The sequence below is a fragment of the Podarcis erhardii genome (assembly GCF_964252035.2).
Source record: "Podarcis erhardii genome assembly, chromosome: 11".
NCBI lineage: Eukaryota > Metazoa > Chordata > Lepidosauria > Squamata > Lacertidae > Podarcis > Podarcis erhardii.
The window spans coordinates 41,409,509-41,427,088 of NC_138501.1; the positions used below are offsets into that span (position 1 = coordinate 41,409,509).

The 17,580-nt window shown below is 40.2% G+C and overlaps 1 protein-coding gene across 7 annotated transcripts in view; it reads left to right on the forward strand.

Annotated features, from left to right (window-relative positions):
• CPLANE1 (ciliogenesis and planar polarity effector complex subunit 1) overlaps positions 1 to 17,580 on the forward strand; it is a 50,474-nt gene that overhangs the window by 31,126 nt on the left and 1,768 nt on the right. For 3 of the 7 annotated variants that reach the window (XM_081881307.1, XM_081881308.1, XM_081881313.1), the window contains 21 exons: positions 849 to 1,139; positions 1,254 to 1,982; positions 2,541 to 2,710; positions 3,463 to 3,577; positions 3,966 to 4,046; positions 5,338 to 5,389; positions 6,397 to 6,495; positions 6,892 to 6,990; positions 8,994 to 9,092; positions 10,239 to 10,357; positions 10,498 to 10,693; positions 10,897 to 11,141; positions 11,259 to 11,340; positions 11,940 to 12,098; positions 12,974 to 13,007; positions 13,305 to 13,436; positions 14,194 to 14,359; positions 15,231 to 15,292; positions 16,005 to 16,169; positions 16,798 to 16,895; positions 17,031 to 17,153. In XM_081881307.1, the coding sequence (XP_081737433.1) occupies positions 849 to 1,139; positions 1,254 to 1,982; positions 2,541 to 2,710; positions 3,463 to 3,577; positions 3,966 to 4,046; positions 5,338 to 5,389; positions 6,397 to 6,495; positions 6,892 to 6,990; positions 8,994 to 9,092; positions 10,239 to 10,357; positions 10,498 to 10,693; positions 10,897 to 11,141; positions 11,259 to 11,340; positions 11,940 to 12,098; positions 12,974 to 13,007; positions 13,305 to 13,436; positions 14,194 to 14,359; positions 15,231 to 15,292; positions 16,005 to 16,169; positions 16,798 to 16,895; positions 17,031 to 17,153 (3,316 nt within the window). The remainder of the gene's footprint in view (positions 1 to 848; positions 1,140 to 1,253; positions 1,983 to 2,540; positions 2,711 to 3,462; positions 3,578 to 3,965; positions 4,047 to 5,337; positions 5,390 to 6,396; positions 6,496 to 6,891; positions 6,991 to 8,993; positions 9,093 to 10,238; positions 10,358 to 10,497; positions 10,694 to 10,896; positions 11,142 to 11,258; positions 11,341 to 11,939; positions 12,099 to 12,973; positions 13,008 to 13,304; positions 13,437 to 14,193; positions 14,360 to 15,230; positions 15,293 to 16,004; positions 16,170 to 16,797; positions 16,896 to 17,030; positions 17,154 to 17,580) is intronic. The other 4 variants (XM_081881309.1, XM_081881311.1, XM_081881310.1 and 1 more) reach the window with 4 other exon arrangements.

A 17,580-nucleotide genomic window follows, 5' to 3' on the forward strand; every position in this document is an offset into this window, starting at 1 on the left:
AGCTTCTGGGGCAGACACAGATGGGGGTTCAAATACTCGCCTCCCCACATATTTGTTTGATGCAGGGAGGGGGACTGTGGCTACTGTCCTTGCAATACTTGCCTGTGCTTTGTGCATTTGCATGAATCCTATGGGATCAGGGTTCCCTGTAGGCACTTTCAGCTTTATGCACATAGGAACTTCTTTCCAATGCTCTGCTGAATGTTAAGAGGTTGGGTTAGAGCTGGCGGCAGCCCACTTGGGAGTGGGGCGAATGGGTACACTCCACACTTTAAGTACAGTCAAACCTCGGCTCCTGAGGTTTTGGAACGTTTCGGCTCCTGAACGCCAAAAGCCCGGAAATAAATGCTCTGATTTTCAAATGTTTTTCAGAAGCTGAACTTCCGATGGGGCTTCCGCTTGAGTGCAAGAAGCTCTTGCAACCAATCGGAAGTGGCGCCTCAGTTGTTGAATGTTTTGGAAGCTGAACGGGCATCCGGAACGGATTACGTTTGACAACTGAGGTTTAACTATGCACATGAAGGAGGCGTTTCTGAGCATTGTGGGAGTCTGATGTGACTTGAGATGATCCGTTGAGCAAGACTGTGTACTGATTCATTTATTCATATATTGGTGAAAATTCTGCATCTACAATAAAGTACTTGCAATAATTGCGCAGGACAAAACTGTGCTTGTGAAATATGATCTTCCTGAGCAGAATGCTTGGTATTATTCAGCTGGCATTATTTCACTAAAATATAGAAACTTTTGCCTTCCTAGATAACTGCACTTTGCTGAGTCAATGCAATAGAATAAGAATATTATGAAGTCGTGGGTTTTTTTAGTCATGATTTTGGTTTATATTCTAGCTGCAGCAGATCAACTTTATGAGCCTCATGCAAGTAGTAGGATCATCATTTGCCAACTTGCCAAATATGTCACAGCAGATGCAGCAATCACAGTCCTTTCAGTTGGGAAGAAACCAGGCTTCAAACACTGGCGGCACTGATGTCAATAGGACTCCTCCAAAACTTGTAACATATGACTTGCCAGTAAAAGAGATGACAACTCTAGAAAACAGTAGTGATGTCACTAAGAAAAACACCAATTCCCAGGAGAAAAACAGCTTGCATTATCAAAGCCATAATGGAGATACTTCAGTAAGTAGAGAGTTGCCCTTTTAAATGTAAAGTTATAATTCATTTAGGGTCTTCATCTACTACATTAACCCAATGTCTCTTCAACTTGTGACAGTATATTTTTCTCTCATTTAGAATCCACTGCACATCAGTGATTCTTCAAGCTTGCCAGAGGGCCAGACCATTGGAACAAGCCAGATTCCACCATTTCAAAACTTGCTTCATCAGGTTCCAGCCAGACCATTACCTTTATTATCAGTCTCCCTAAATGCTGAGAAGATACCTAAGCTTATTCCAGTTTCAAAACCCGTAAATAATGCAACTGGGCTTCCTTTGCTTAAACTTAAACCTGACTTTCAGTTCCAGCCGCTCAATATCTGCCCAGTAAAAACCCCAAAAGTTTTCAATGGACCATTCCCAAAACAAAGAGAAGCCTGGGGTGTACCTCCTCCTCTGGTGAAGAGTCCTCAAGGTGTACAGATGCCAGAGTACAAAGGAACAACAGAACACCTAAATTTGAACAACTATGATCAGGCAGGCCGTTGGTCAGAAACTGTAAATAAGGGTCATTCCAACCATGTTAATTTGGATGAATATGAGAAAAAAGAAAATATGGCGCCTTCTCAACACCTTCATGCACATCTAAAGGCAGAGAAGCCACTGGTTGACAATGGAATTCCCTTGCATAAAACTTACCAAAAATTTGCACCAATTCCTTTGCTTTATCTGAAGCCCTACTCACAATACAAGCATCCATCCACTATGCCGCCTGCTAAACTTTCGGAAAAGAACTTTGATTCCATAGACCCCTTTTCGCAGACAGGAATGCCATTGCTTTACACTAATTTACCTCCACTCACCAAGGTAATTGATTCTATATAAGCATGCATAAAGATATCTTTTGAAAGTTTTTCTGTTTCGGTCACATGATTTGGTTATATCCATTCTGAAATTTGCTTCGGATGTTTTATATGTTTTGTTGTTTTTAGATGTTACGTTTTTTATTTTCATTTGTATTTTTATTACTGAACTGTTTGCTGCTGGGCATCCTTTGGAGGAAATCAACTTAAGAAATAACAAATATTTTAATTAAATAATTTAACCTTTCCTTTAAAAAACAGGGATGGGGAATTGGTGGCCCTCTAGATGTGACTGATGGGAGCTGGAATCCAGCAACATCTGGAGGGGCACAGAGTCTCCATCTCTGCTTTAAAAGAATTAAGTATGCATAAGAATTAAGTATGTCTTAATAAACATTCCTCCTTCCTTTCTTTGATTGTTGTTTTCATTTACATTAGTGGAATTTGAACGTCTTTCAGTATTATCAGAGTCTGACCTCTTTTGCTTTTCAAGGTCATCATCCAATTTGGGAAAAATATATTATTCACATAATTATCAAATTCTGCTTTCTTTCCTAAACAGTTTCAAACACCAAAACTCATCCCACTTCAGAATCTCATTGCATTTGAGCAAAGCCGCCAGGTTGTCCAAGTCCCCCACATTGGGGTTAAAGACCATCCTGAAAAGATTCAGTTATTAAAAGCTAACTTTAAACCGCGTGAAGTGAGACAAGATATGAATAATAAAAAAAGGTAAGAACAAATAGTACTGATCATACCAAGCTATCTAAATGTGATCATATCAGTTTTGGTGAACGTTCAGAAACGGGGGTTTCTTCTGCCAAATCAGAGGCAAGATAGCAAGCTGACTTTAGTCTGGATTAGGATCCACAGAAACTTCATAAACTCTGGTTTGCTGTCTCTTGTTCCTTTTAGCCCACCAAGCTTAAGCATCAGTCTTGTTTCTCTTTTGTTATTTTACATGTTTTGTTTTAAAGAAGGAGGCTTCAGCCCCACAAGTTCCCTGCTTCTTAAAAGTGTGGGAATTGTCTCTGATCCCTAATGAGCCTGGAGAGGAACTACTCACAGTAATTCTCCATAGGCACAATTCACCGTGCAAAACACCACAGGGAGAGGCAGGCAGGGTCTTGTGGTCCAGTTTCATGGTCATTTGAGTGTGTATAACTTGCCCATTTTTGCTTCCTTCTTTTAAACATGCTCTTGAGACACAAAATTAATTATTTGTATCTCTGTTGTACTGTGGTGTTAAGCGGTAAAAGTAAATAAAACAGCCACTTCCCAGCTGCCTGCTGCTGTTTTCAGATGAGTCCATTCTCAGGGAACACCTGGACATATAAAGAGACTTACCAGGTGGTATTTGTATTTTCTGCAAGTCCTTTGACACTAGTGCCATCCCTAGGTTGCTCAGTTGATGGACTTTGCTATTTGCCTAAATACAAAGAGAAAATTATCAGAATGTTGTTAAAATGCTAATGTAATAATAGGCAGAGGAGGCGTGTCAAGAAACAGATCAAAGAGAAGCAAGAAAGGAAGAAAGCAACTGTGACTTTTCAACAAGATGGCTCCGTTGTTTCAGCTGATATTGTAGAGCAAGCAAAGGTACAGTGATACAGCAATTCTGACTCATAATTATATTGTTGACTGTATTATTTGCTTTAATGAGCACTTCCAAGCTGTCGGTATTCAGCAAGAGAGATTCAAGCACATAGTGGGGGATTTAGATTTGCACAATTGAAGTGCTCTTTTGCCCTAGCGCAACAAATCCACTATAAAAAAGAAACAGGCTTTTTGTGGTTAGGAAAGTAACGAGAAAATTCACTGAAAAGTGTAGGATGAATGAATGACTAACTTGAAGACCCTGTGAGGAAATCAGGTTCAAAGCTTATTGTCATATAACCTCCCTGCTAACAAATCAGCACAAATGCTCAGTAAATAGGTCTGCCTGAGCTACCACCCATGTGAACATGTCTGCATTTCTTTTCCTTAGGTTTCAGGTGACATTGTCCTGCCAATAACGGCTCTGGAGCAGACGAAGGGAGAACAAGAGATATGTGCAGCTAGTGAAAAGGTTAACAACAACAACAACAGCAACACAAAAAACTATACAGATTAAGTATAGAGTCTCATAGTGAGAAAAGAGCAGCTAAATTCTGAGCAGAAATGACACTGATATGATAATAGGTCTGATCCTGGGCAGGGCAGAAAAGGAAGCAAGGGTAGCACCTCCAGAGCCAAGAAATAATAATAATAATAATAATAATAATAATAATAATAATAATAATAATAATAAATAATTATTATTTATACCCCGCCCATCTGGCTGGGTTTCCCCAGCCACTCTGGGCGGCTCCCAACAGAATATTAAAAACACGATAAAACATCAAACATTAAAAACTTCCCTAAGCAGGGCTGCCTTCAGATGTCTTCTAAAAGTCAGATAGTTGTTTATTTCCTTCACATCTGATGGGAGGGCGTTCCACAGGCCAGGTGCCACTACCAAGAAGGCCCTCTGCCTGGTTCCCTGTAACCTTACTTCTCACATGGAGGGAACTGCCAGAAGGCCCTTGGGGCTGGATCTCAGGCTGAATGATGGGGGTGGAGACGCTCCTTCAGGTATACTGGGCCGAGGCCATTTAGGGCTTTAAAGGTCAACACCAGCACTTTGAATTGTGCTCGGAAACATACTGGGAGCCAATGTAGGTCTTTCAGGACCGGTGCTGTGTGGTCTTGGTGGCCACTCCCAGTCATCAGTCCAGCTGCCACATTCTGGATTAGTTGTAGTTTCCGGGTCACCTTCAAAGGTAGCCCCACATGTTCCTGCCTATTCTGAGTAGGAGACAAAGACAAACTTGGATGCCGACCTGTTAAAGTTAACTCTGGATAAAGAAAAAGGGAAGGCATATAGACAAAACAGCTCAGCCAACAGAACAGCCCAGCTGGGAAACCCAGCCAGATGAGCAGGGTATAAATAATAAAATTATTATTATTATACTCTGGCAGAACAATTATAAGACTCTATGAAGTAAGCAATGTTAACATACATATTTTTTCAATTGTGTATCCAGTAGATCTTCCAGATAGGATGGACTAATCAGAACAAAACCTATTTAATTTCCCTCCCTCAGATGCTTCCTAGGTGTATTTTAAAACGATGATGGGAATCACAGAAGCAAATTGAATTTAAAATAATAATTTGTAAGAAAGTTATAGAAAACCATGTATGATCTCTTAATCAAAAGGAGTTGCACACTTATCTGTTTCTTATTTAAGCATACTGTATTGAAATAATATTAGTATCTTGAAATATGTTAGCAGCAGTTGAACCTATATGAATTTAATCATATTTATTCTTCTGTCAGGATAATCAAACAGAATTCAGCTATGACCTCAATGATGGTGGCTCCTTACTGAGTGAGTATTTCAACAAAACTGTTAAAAATGGAAGATCCAGTTATGACCTGTCCATTCTATTGAAATATGAGGTTGTATCCAATTAAGTCCTACTTAGAGTAGATCCATTGAAATGAATGAATTTAGTCATACCTGTTACCGTATTTTTCGCTCTATAAGACACACTTTTCTCCTCCTAAAAAGTAAGGGGAAATGTGTGTGTGTCTTATGGAGCGAATGCAGGCGGGAGGCTCTGCTCAGTGCTCCCTTTAAAGCGCCGTGTGGAAGAACTGCCCTTCTCCCTCCTCGGGGAAAAGCCCCCAAGAGCCGCACACACACTCTGCACGCTCTTTAAAGGGAGCACGGCTCTTTGGGGAGCCTTAGCCGCATGCAGCCTCTCCCAGGCAGGGGATGAAGGCTCCCCTTGCCTGGGAGAGGCTGCGCGCGGCTAAGCAAGAAGCCAGGACAGCCAGCGGGATCGTAGCGCAGCGATCCCACTGGCTGTCCTGGCTTATGGGATTCAGAATTTTTTTCTCCTTGTTTTCCGCTTCCAAAAAACTAGGTGCGTCTTATGGTCTGGTGCGTCTTATAGAGCAAAAATGCGGTAATTTCTATTGGCCTGCTCTGAATAGGAGTAAGATGGAAAACAACCTGTGGTATTCATCTTGAATGACAGTGATATTTAGCATGATCTAGTAGGTACAAAGAACTTTGGAATGAATTGTCAGTCATAACTTTACATGCATTCACTGCTTTTGTGGATTCATTTTGAAATAAATCACTATTTCCTGGCATCAGTTTCCTATCTGTAGAAATATGATTATATTTATAATGGATATAAGAGCAGGATTCACCTAACACACCTACATATGCAAAAATGTTTCTCTAATCATTATTAAATATAATTTTATGTTTTCTTCATTTTTAATTGTACAGCTGAGACAATGAAATTAGCAAAAGCTATTGAAATAGTTTTCTTCCCCTACTAATTTTGATGTGGATAGTAATTATGTATTCCTCCCTCTTAGACCCAGAGGCAGTTATTTCTTCAGCAGGACTACATTACTTAGCTTCTGTAAGAAAAAGAATTGCAGATCTTCAAGATGCCTCTACAAATACAGATCCTGGTAAAATAACCTGCCGGAAATTGTTATGTTGTTGCTCTTTTAGCATTTGCAGCTAAATTGCTTTCCTCTAAGTTAATTTATATTAGAATATCTCCTAGCAGCATAATCCTATGCATGTCTACTCAGAACTAAGTCACATTGAGTTCAGTGTGACTTCTAGGTGTGTTTAGGATTACAGCCTAAGAATTGTGGAAGAAATGGCAATCAATTTTTTGCAATGTTAAGCATTGTGTATGAAATTTGTCCTCTTCAGACCAAGTCATTCGATCCTTCCACCAGAAATAACCCTCCTTTAATAAGTAACAATGTTTTGTTTTGCCTTTCTGTTGATTGATCTTGATTTTACTTTTTTCTTACTTGATTGATCTTGATTTTACTTTTTTCTTACCAATCAAGTTAATAAATCACATCAAGATGTACAAACTGTCTCAGATGAAATAGTTTCTGAACCTGATAAAAATCAACCAATCACCACTGCTTCTGCGTCTGTAACAGGTGTGCTTTCTTTTAGTCTGTTTGTATGAAATGTTGGATTTTTTTGCTTGCTTGTTTCTTTTTCAAATGTGTTCATTCTGGGTGGGTTCCACTTTTCCCAAAGTCTCCTGGGATGACTAAAAATTTGCTCTGGGTGTTGGAGAATAGTGTGGGAGGTGTTGCAGGGAACTAACCTTTTTTGAAGATTGGCCACATTGTTTGCTGCCCCTCCAAGGACCATATGTCAGTGTCATGCACAAATCTGTGGTGCTGTTGTTAGAAGGAGAGGAAACAGGAACTCAGGAATGCAAGACTAACCTGCTGGATCAGACCAGTGGCCCATCTAGTCCAGCATCCTGTTGTCACAGTAGCCAAGTTTCTTCCTGTTTTCCAAGAATCTCTGAAACATTCTAATAAGGGCACCACACCAGAGGGAGAAGGGCCCCTTAGAAAAATAAAATGTGGCACTATAATGTCCCCTCCTTGTTTATGAGATCTGAGGATGGGGTTCAGCCTATTCAGTGTGGTGTTCAATAGCGCCACCTGCTGGTAAAAATAATTTTGGAAAGTTTCTCAGCATTGCTTTTTAATAAGATAAATTGAGGAACACCAGAAACTGCTTGGGAAGCCAAGCATGCCCTACAGGTTAGCCAGCCTTGCTGTAGGGTGGAGGAAGAATTGGCAAATGAGTAGGCAGATCTGTTGAACTGAGAGTCCTTGAAGGGACTCCTCTGGATCCAACCAGGTATCTTTAAAGTTATCTTTAATTTCTTTTTATCTTAATAAAAAAATTCCTTCCAGTAGCACCTTAAAGACCAACTGAGTTAGTTTTAGGTATGAGCTTTCGTGTGCATGCACACTTCTTCAGATACACTGAAACAGAAGTCACCGGACCTTTCTATATAGTGAGAAGGTGGGGAGGGGTATTACTCAGAAGGGTGGTGGGAATGGGTGATTGGCAGATAGCTGTGATGAGCCTGTTGACGACTCTTAACGACTGCAATAGGTCTAACAGGAAAAAGCAAGGGGTGAGAAGGTGAAAAATGGCTTTGTCATGTATAATGAGATAAGAATCCAATGTCTTTATTCAAACCAGGTCTCTCCATAGTTTTAAGTTTGGTGATAAGTTGCAATTCAGCAGCTTCTCTTTCCAGTCTATTTCTGAAATTCCTTTGTAATAGAACAGCTACTTTGAGATCTTGTATAGAATGTCCTGGGAGATTGAAGTGTTCTCCTACTGGTTTTTCTGTCTTGTGGTTCCTGATGTCGGATTTATGTCCATTTATTCTTTGGCGTAAGGTCAGGCCAGACCTTACGCCAAAGAATAAATGGACATAAATCCGACATCAGGAACCACAAGACAGAAAAACCAGTAGGAGAACACTTCAATCTCCCAGGACATTCTATACAAGATCTCAAAGTAGCTGTTCTATTACAAAGGAATTTCAGAAATAGACTGGAAAGAGAAGCTGCTGAATTGCAACTTATCACCAAACTTAAAACTATGGAGAGACCTGGTTTGAATAAAGACATTGGATTCTTATCTCATTATACATGACAAAGCCATTTTTCACCTTCTCACCCCTTGCTTTTTCCTGTTAGACCTATTGCAGTCGTTAAGAGTCGTCAACAGGCTCATCACAGCTATCTGCCAATCACCCATTCCCACCACCCTTCTGAGTAATACCCCTCCCCACCTTCTCACTATATAGAAAGGTCCGGTGACTTCTGTTTCAGTGTATCTGAAGAAGTGTGCATGCACACGAAAGCTCATACCTAAAACTAACTCAGTTGGTCTTTAAGGTGCTACTGGAAGGAATTTTTTTATTTTGTTTTGACCATGGCAGACCAACACGGCTACCTATCTGTAACTTTTTATCTTAAATTAATCTTCAAGTAATTCACTTGCTCTCCTAAGGCCAAATTATTAAAATATCCTCTGAAATCCTTGTATTTTAATAAAGAATAGAATGTGCTTTCCTGCTATTGATTCATCTTGACTTTTCTTTATTTTATCAATCAAGTTGTTAAACCTTTTGAGGATATGCAGACCATCTCAGAAGAAATCGTTTTTGAATCTGGTAAAAATCAACCAATCACTCCTGCTTCTGCGTCTGTAGCAGGTGTGCCATCAGTCTGTCCGTGTTGATTTTTTATATGTGTACATTGTATCTTCCTTTAGAAACTTTATTTTACTGATTTAGAATCCATATATGACTATAGTATGAGACTGTTCCCCGCCCCCCAGTTAATATGGACAGAAAGTTCATGTTGATTTTTACTGGCAAAAAAATGTTGATGAACCAACACTTTTCACTTATGTACCCTCTTTTATTGTCATTTGTTTTTCAAAGATAGCTAAGAAGTTAATGTTTAGTATTTGCCTTCTGTGAAGACCTTAGAAAAAAACTTTTGAGCAAATTTTGTATTTGTATTTCATATGTTATGATTAAGAGCGAATGGACTCCCCATCACACATCATGTTGTTTTCTGCTGAGAACATGCTTGTGGAGGAGAGGGTTTAACTTTCTCATTTAATTGTCTGTCTTTGAAAGCAGTCTTTTCTCTCTTTGAAAGCAGTTACAGTGGTACCTCGGTTTACGAACTTAATCCATTCCTGAAGTCCGTTCTTAAACCGAATCTGTTCTGAAACCGAGGCACGCTTCCACCATTTGGATGCGGAGTTCATAAACCAAATAGTTCGTCAACAGGGCTGTTCTTAAACCGGGGTACCACTGTATTTGTCTTGATAGGTAAAGGGTTAACCCACTCCCCCAGGGCTGCTGCTCCAAACAGAATCACAGGTCCTCTGTGGTTGCTTTTAACCAAAAAAAAGGAAGAAATACTGAGCGATCCAATGATGCATTTGCTGCATCTAGTGCAGCTAGGCCCTTGAAAAACTAATTAAAGTTTTTCTGATGGAAATGAGCACCATCAGTCAAGTAAACTCTGCCAGAATCCCTCTTCTGGGGGAGACGCATGAGGCTCATTCCCACTTGTAGTACAGGGCTGGGGAACCCGTGGCTCTCCATGTGTTGCTGGACTCCAGCTCCCATCAGCCTCAGCCAGCATGCCCAGTGGTATGCGGGAGACAATATGGTAACTAACCCCCACTGCTCAGCACAGGAGGAAAATACCTTGCTGTCATAGCATATTCAGGTTTTCAATGTTCTTATCAGTCCTATTACCACTGTGTCCAAATATATTTTCCAGCATTCCTGGATATTTACTGCCCATGGTGACTTAACAATTTCTTTTTCTCCACACAGAGCTTTTACCTGCAAGTGTTCCCCAGGCATTGCCACCAGATGTGTACTTGAACCTTACTTTCCCTGCTGAATCAGGAAATGTGACTTTACAATCCTCATCTGATATTACATCTGATTTGGTAAGTTATGAGAAATATGTGCTGCTGATGCAGCAGTACATAGATACAACATGTGTGTTATATTCATGCATCCACTGAAGGGGGAGTCGTTCACTAATTTCATTTACTAATTTAATATTGGTCTTTTTGATGCGGTTTAGACTGGACGGAAGTTTATCAATGTGATTGATATAGAAGATGGTGATCTTCTGAAAAACTTGCCAGATATTTCTGAGTCTGTTCCAAAACACATTGCCACTCAGCCTATGAAGTCTGAATTCCCAACTTCTGCAAAATTGCATCACATGGCAGCATCTGTTACCAATACAATTCCACCTGAAGAATTTGAGATAGAAGGTGAACAATTTTCATTTTATTTCAAAATATTCACTTTTAAAACCGGATCCTTTTGATGTTGTTAATTGAACAATTCCTCTGAGAATGTGCACCCCTTCAAAACACACTTTAAGTTCTTCCTGCAAAGCTGTAGCGTTCATTGTTGTATATTGTGTTTCTAGCAGTTAATGAAAAAGCATTTTCCCCACTTTTTTGATTCAAAGGAGATCTTCTTCAAACGGAATCACCCCAAGCGCCACCCAAGCCAGCAGAAACAGAGATTCCTGGTGATCGTCTAACAATGAACCTCCTGAACGAGGATTTTAGCACTGCTTCCTCCACAGGACCATTAGCCAGAAAAATGAGCAGAAAGCACATTTCTGCCAAGCTACAGGAAATGGATAGGCAGCTACTGGCCCTACAGAACGTGGCAGAAAGAATAGAAAAAGAATTTAGCAGTACGAAACTGGTAGGTTTATGTTTTATATGCTTCCTTCTGCTCAAAACTTTTTTGTGCCTGTGTTAAAGATTGGAGAGATATTTATGTTTAAAGTGTGGCTTTGTGATCTCTCTCCTTTTTTTTCAGGTTGTGGACACTGTAGAAGATGTAGGTACGGGAGAGGATGACATCTCATTCTTTGCCCCAGGTGTTAAAGTAACCAAAGAAGGTGGGTCTTGTTGGTTCTACCGGCTGATCTATGGAAAGTTGAAAATAATTGTCATCAGCAGGAGTGGAAGGGATGTGGGCTCAGGGTGAGAATGGTAGGAGTTTGTGAGGATGAGATGATGGGGAGAGGTTTTGCTGGATAAAATATTTTGAAATGAATAAAACAGTGTAGGGAGCATTGGGAAAGGGTAAAATATTTCAAATGTATCGAAATACTGCAAAAATAAGGAAGTGTCTTATGACACCTTCAAGACCTAATAAATGTATTGGTTCATTTCATGCATCTGAATGAGACTATTGCCAACAAAAGCTTATGCCCATAATGAACTTGGTAGTTGGATAATACCCTAAGTCACACAGAGCAGATCTGTGTAAGTTTAATAGACTTAAGTCCATTAAGTTCAATGGGTAAACTCTGAGCATGATTAACACTGGATTTTTGTTTTTAAAAACCCTTGTAAGTGTCACAAGACCCTTTCCTGTTTTTGCTACAAGAGATTCACACGGCTGCTCCTCTGAACATATTGTAAAAATGTGTTTTATTGCTTCTAAAAATCAATGTGCACTCATTTGGCTTCAATTATCCTTTTGTTGAAACAGAGCGCTATTCAACCCGTGTGATTGTGGAGAATTATACAGAGGAGGAAAGGAGTTTAGGAACGGAATCATTTCAAACTAACTACATTGCTTTGCAAACACCCTCTGCTTCTCCTTCAGCATCAGCTTCTAACCTTCCCAGAATCAAAAAGTCATCTTCTGGTACCATTCCCTACTTGTTGATTATTCTATAATCATGCTGCTTACTATTTTTAGTTAGCATTCTTTGTATAGTAGCCTCATTTCATCATGATATGTGGAATAGTTCTGCTTCCATAACATTTCTGACTTTGCCATTTCATTTAGTCATATTTGAGGAAAGTGTCATGGATCTGTGTGAGATAGTAAAGTTGAGCCTGGTTGGGAAATTGTTCTTTCCTATGCTGTTACCTCTGTTCTGCATTCTGCTTTCTCTGATCTTTGCATATTAAAAAGAAATGGGCAGAATATTATACTTACTCCTCCATAATCCCCCATATGAGGTGCCGTTTTACCTCTATTCCTTACAGAGCTAGACAAAGGCTTGGCATGAGAGCGTTGCATAAATCATTTTTCTTAATGGCCACAGATGGATGGTTGAGCCCTTGTAAAACATAATTGTAGGGTCACTAAGGTTTGTAGGATTGTGCTGTTCATCATCTAATGAGAGGCATTTGAAGTGTGGCTTTTTAAATTATGTGGGCTGGCCCTGCAATGCTTTAATGGTTTATTTTAGAGTAGTGTCCTCACAGTCCTTTTTTAGTGATAGACTTATGCTGTGGTTTTAACACTAAACTTGGTAGTTGTCCTGAATAATGTAATACTGTCTAAATACAAAGGTATAAACTATTCATGACTACTTAGCAAATCCAAACACTGCAACTCCCAAGATCCCTGACATTAGGCTGACGGGAGTTACCATCCAACAGCATCTACAGAGTTACACCTTTCCTATTTCTGTCCTAATGTATTTGTACAGTATCCCATGTTGGTTGTATCTTATGGTGCATTTCTCTTCTACAATCTATGTTGTCAATAAATTCTGTTTCTTTTTGCAGATATTAATGTTAGATCAGAAGAATTGGATGAGAGGTATGTATGAGAAAATATTGAAACAGGAGATTTGTCTGGAGAACTGGACATGGGAAAATAGCCTTTGGGAGGAAGGGTTAAAAAACACCTGCCCTCCCAAAGTCCTGATCCAAATTGAAAGTCTCCATAGATGCTTTTGTTTGTTTAAGTAAAGGTATGAAATTGCAATTATACATTTAATGTACCATCAAATTTGACTCCCTAGTTTTTTCTAGAAGTGGTATGTTTTTCCTATTTGCAGTAATGTAATTGCTTTTTTAAAATAGTTGCAGTAATGTAATTGCTTTTTTAAAATAGTTTTTCAGAAGATCCTCTGCAGATCACTGGCTTGAGTGGTGTTTCTGACATCATTGCTGACCTTCTACTTGAGGGTGGCATTTCTGCTTCAGAGCTGGGTCTCACAGAAACACAAGCAAAAAAAATATCCAGGTAATAGCTACATGACTTGTGACATTGTGGTAGAACGGTTAGAGGTTAGGATACACCTTGGAAAATCAAGGTTCAAATCTCCACTCAGCCATAAAGTTCACTGAGTGAATTTGGACCTGTCATTATCTATATCTAACCTACCTTGTAGGGTAGAACCATGTATGCCACATTGAGCTCATTGGAAGGCAGGCAGTAAGTAAATAATTACAGCTGAACCTTTACTGAAATTTGTGATAGATGTCTGTTTACCTTAACCGGTCAGGTGGCATTGTGGGACAACATCCCCACCCCATCCCCACCATTATCCAGTGATGGGCCATGACTTGGGGGGGCGTGTCCCAGCCAGCGCAACACCAAAAATGGTCTCCATGCCATCCGGGGATGTGGATTTCAGCCTGCCCCAAATTTGGCCAATCATGGGAAGACTGCATTGCTGTTTCCATCCTAGAGGCAGATCAGACTGAGCTGGAAGGCTTCACTCCCATCCATCTCTTGGATATTTATTTCCTCCCCACACAGCTTCATGGAGATTCATGATAAAGTTAATAATGTTACCTTGAGAGAGGTCCAAATCCAATTCGAGTTGTGGACTAACTTTTGTTTTCCATGTACTTGATATTTTTTGAAACTTGGTAGTCCTTTGAGATCAAAACAGATGTATATATTGCTATGCTACTTTTACATGCTTTTAAATGTTGTTTCATCTAATTATTTGAAGTATGTGTTAATTATGTCTGAGTTTTGTCCTGTATTCCAGCCTCTCCAGTGTAGTGAGTGGGCATTCACGTAAAACAGAAAAGGAGAGAAAAGAGTTACACACTTGGATGAAAAGAAAGCGAAAGGAAAGGCTAGCTGAGTATCTGCAAACGCTGGCTGAACAAAGGGCAAAAGAACACAATCCATTTCATTTTAGAAGAAAAATGGTAAGACTACTTACATTGTATTGTGATCATGTGGCTGTAACAATTCAATGTAGAAAAGCATTTTTAAAATGTGTTAAGACGTCGTTCTCAAATATGAATGCCCTAATCAGCTTCCGCTGCAAATTCTACATTTTTCTTTACAATCTATTACAGCTTTAAAATTAGCTGTATTCATTTGAGGCTGGTTCAGATACAGAAATGATCAAAGCTTATTTATTTGTGGGATAAAATATGAGAAGGGGTGGGGAGTGGGGGGGAGGGGTTGATCACATAGCCTGATCCTTTAATCCAAGGGTGGCCTGACATACCAATAGTGGGTAGAGCAAAATGAGTAGAGATGCTCTTTTCTCTTTGTCCTTCACACATTCCATTCATTTATTTTCTGGTTGGAGTGAACAGTGCATTGAGTATGGATTAGCTTCTCCTACAGCCCAAGAAAGACAGGGAACATGCAGCCAAATTTGGGAGGGGGGGTTGTCTGTGCCGAGCTTTAGACTAGATGACCACTGGGGTCTCTTCCAACTCTACAATTCTGTGATTCTGTAAGGGTAGCAGACATCACTCCATCATGCAAAGATGCATTTACCAGACCTCTGACCCATTCAGTCACCCCCCACCCCAGCAGTTGACTGAAAATTCTCATAGGTTGTGTCAGTTGAAAGTATAGTTGTGGACCACGTTTGTTGGCTTGAAATGTTCCGAGGCAACCAGTTGAATAGTTTTTATTTGTTGAGTGGCCACACCTTACTTTTCCATTTGGGCACAGTTCCAAAATCCTAGCTCTGAAAAAGCACTTATGATGAATGTGTAACCAATTATGAAGACTGGAAAGAGAAGATAATTTTAGTAACCGTTTGCCTTTCTTGTATAGCCACTTGGAATCACAACACAGGATATTAAATTACAGCAGAAAAAGAAATATGAAAGAAATAAGTAAGTTATCACTCAGTGCCATTCCAGCCTTTCCCTTTATTTTGTTCTGGTGTATGTGACTGCCAACCCCTTTACCCTGGGCAGGGGATGGAGTTTGGATCCGGCTGAGGTGTCTATGTCAGCCCTGCTGGCCTCTGTAGCTTCCCAGCAGCCACCAGCTGATGTCACTCTATTGGCATCGAGCTCCTCTTCTGCCCACTCACTGGGCGTGTGGATGGGCAGAAATGCCACTGGCTGCTGGATCCTAAGCATTGGGCCCAACTGTGATGTCGCCCTGTCATTCTGTAAAGCCCTGTTGGTGTGGGGGTGGGAACTTAGGATTTCTCCATATAGACCTTTCAGTCACCTGCCCGGAAATAAGATCGAATGAAGCAATTTTACATAAGGACAATTGTCTTAGGCCTGGATATGAAGCTCCAGCCCTGATGATCTGCTGAAAAAAAGGCCTTGGGCAGAAAATTCTGACTCAGAAAAGGGGGAAAGATGGTACATCTAAAAGTTGTATATTGCTGTCTGTCCTGTTTTTCTGGGGAAGTTATACAGCAGGGTTGTACAATTTAAGGCCCATAGATGAATTTGGATCCCTCTCTGCTTTCCCCCAAAGGTTAGATAGGCTTTGTTTTCTTCTTTAAACTAGACGAAATGTCAGTAAAGAAACAAAACTTGTAATAATAGGCTTAAATAATAGGCATCTTGTTTTTACTCCCTTCAGAGCCTTGTTTTCTGAGCATCATAACATTAGAGTCTCTGAAGCCCTCACTCTGATGCATGAGCTGTTGTCTGACACTGTGCAACTTCCTTCAAGTGACTTTGACTCACTATCTAAAACAAGATCACCTCATGATTTCAAGAGACCACATATTGCTTCCGCTGGAGGGTAAAGTATACAGGCTCCCCAATGTCTTTAATTTCCCCAGCTCAGAAATAAGACCAATTGAGGCCAATAGACAAAAATATTAGCTGCTGCTTCCCCCACCATCGGGGTCAGGACCGCAGCATGGATGGCTAGAGTTAACTACGCACACACACTCTCAAATATGCATGTTAATATAACATGTAGTTTGCTCTTCAGTAAATGGAGATTGTTGTGGATATCTGTGCTACTTCCAGTGCTAACAGCCAAAAGGGAACGTAACTTAGTGGTAGAGGATCTACTTTATATGTAAAGATCCCAGGTTCAATCCCTGTCATCTCAAGTTGAATTGGTAAGATGATGGAATCAGTTATTTGCTGTAGATAATACTTGCATAGAAAGCCAAATAGTTTGATATGGTTTTCTCAGTAGTTGGGAATCTGCCTTATGCCAACTCCTCATTACAAAAATGAACCATTTAAACACGGCGGTGGCACATGGTTGTCATTACAGACACAATGGTATTGTAATGTTACATGATTAGCCCCAGCATGGACCCTGCTAATGTTATGAGAAGCCATTTTCATGCACTTTTGTATATTATTTCTGAAACCAGTATTGCTATGATAGAAATGTGGTATATCCCTTGTAGAAGTTGCCACGGTGCAAGGAGGAAGGTTGCTTCCAAAGGTAGTTTGAGTCAGACGAGATCCTTTTCCAGTCTGTCTTGTGGCATAACTCCAAGGAAAGGTAAGAATGGAAATGAGATGGCCACAATGCCCAGATTGCACTGAACTATTTGGGCGGAGGGGGGGCGTTGTTATATAGTTGTGCTTTCCAATTCCTGATCCATAAATTGGGTGTTTTGTGTCCTTTCTGCTCAAGGCCGACTATCCCACACTCCATACAGAAGAAAGGGACCAGAATCCCATCAAGGGGAGATGTGGTGGAAAAGCAGAAGACACCTGCAACAGTGGTCAAGTCACAGGCTTGACTTGAGAAGTCAAGGTTTGTTATTGAACCAGTTCTCACACTGTTCATTGCTGCTCATCTCTGCTTTCCTGCAGTGAACACTGAAACTTCTGGGAGGAAAGTTTTTTGTCTTATTATAAGCTTAAAAAGTCCAAAATACATAGGTTAGGGGTTTAACTAAAGAGCTGGATAATGAAAAGTCTTTACCAATGCTGTTTGCTGGAGTTGGGGACCTTTCCAGAACTTGGTCTGGACAGCTTCCCCAAGACTTGGAAATGCGAGTGAGCTTGCCCAACAGTTGAAGGAGTTTTAAAAATGTTTGACTAGCTGTGCAAGCCGTAACTAGGGTCTTGAACTTGGTGTAACAATAGATAAATTCAAAAGCACTTTTTGTGCCTGTGCAGAACCTTCTGAGCCTTTGAGGAAAATAATGATGTTTGAGATGAATACCATTTCAACGTAA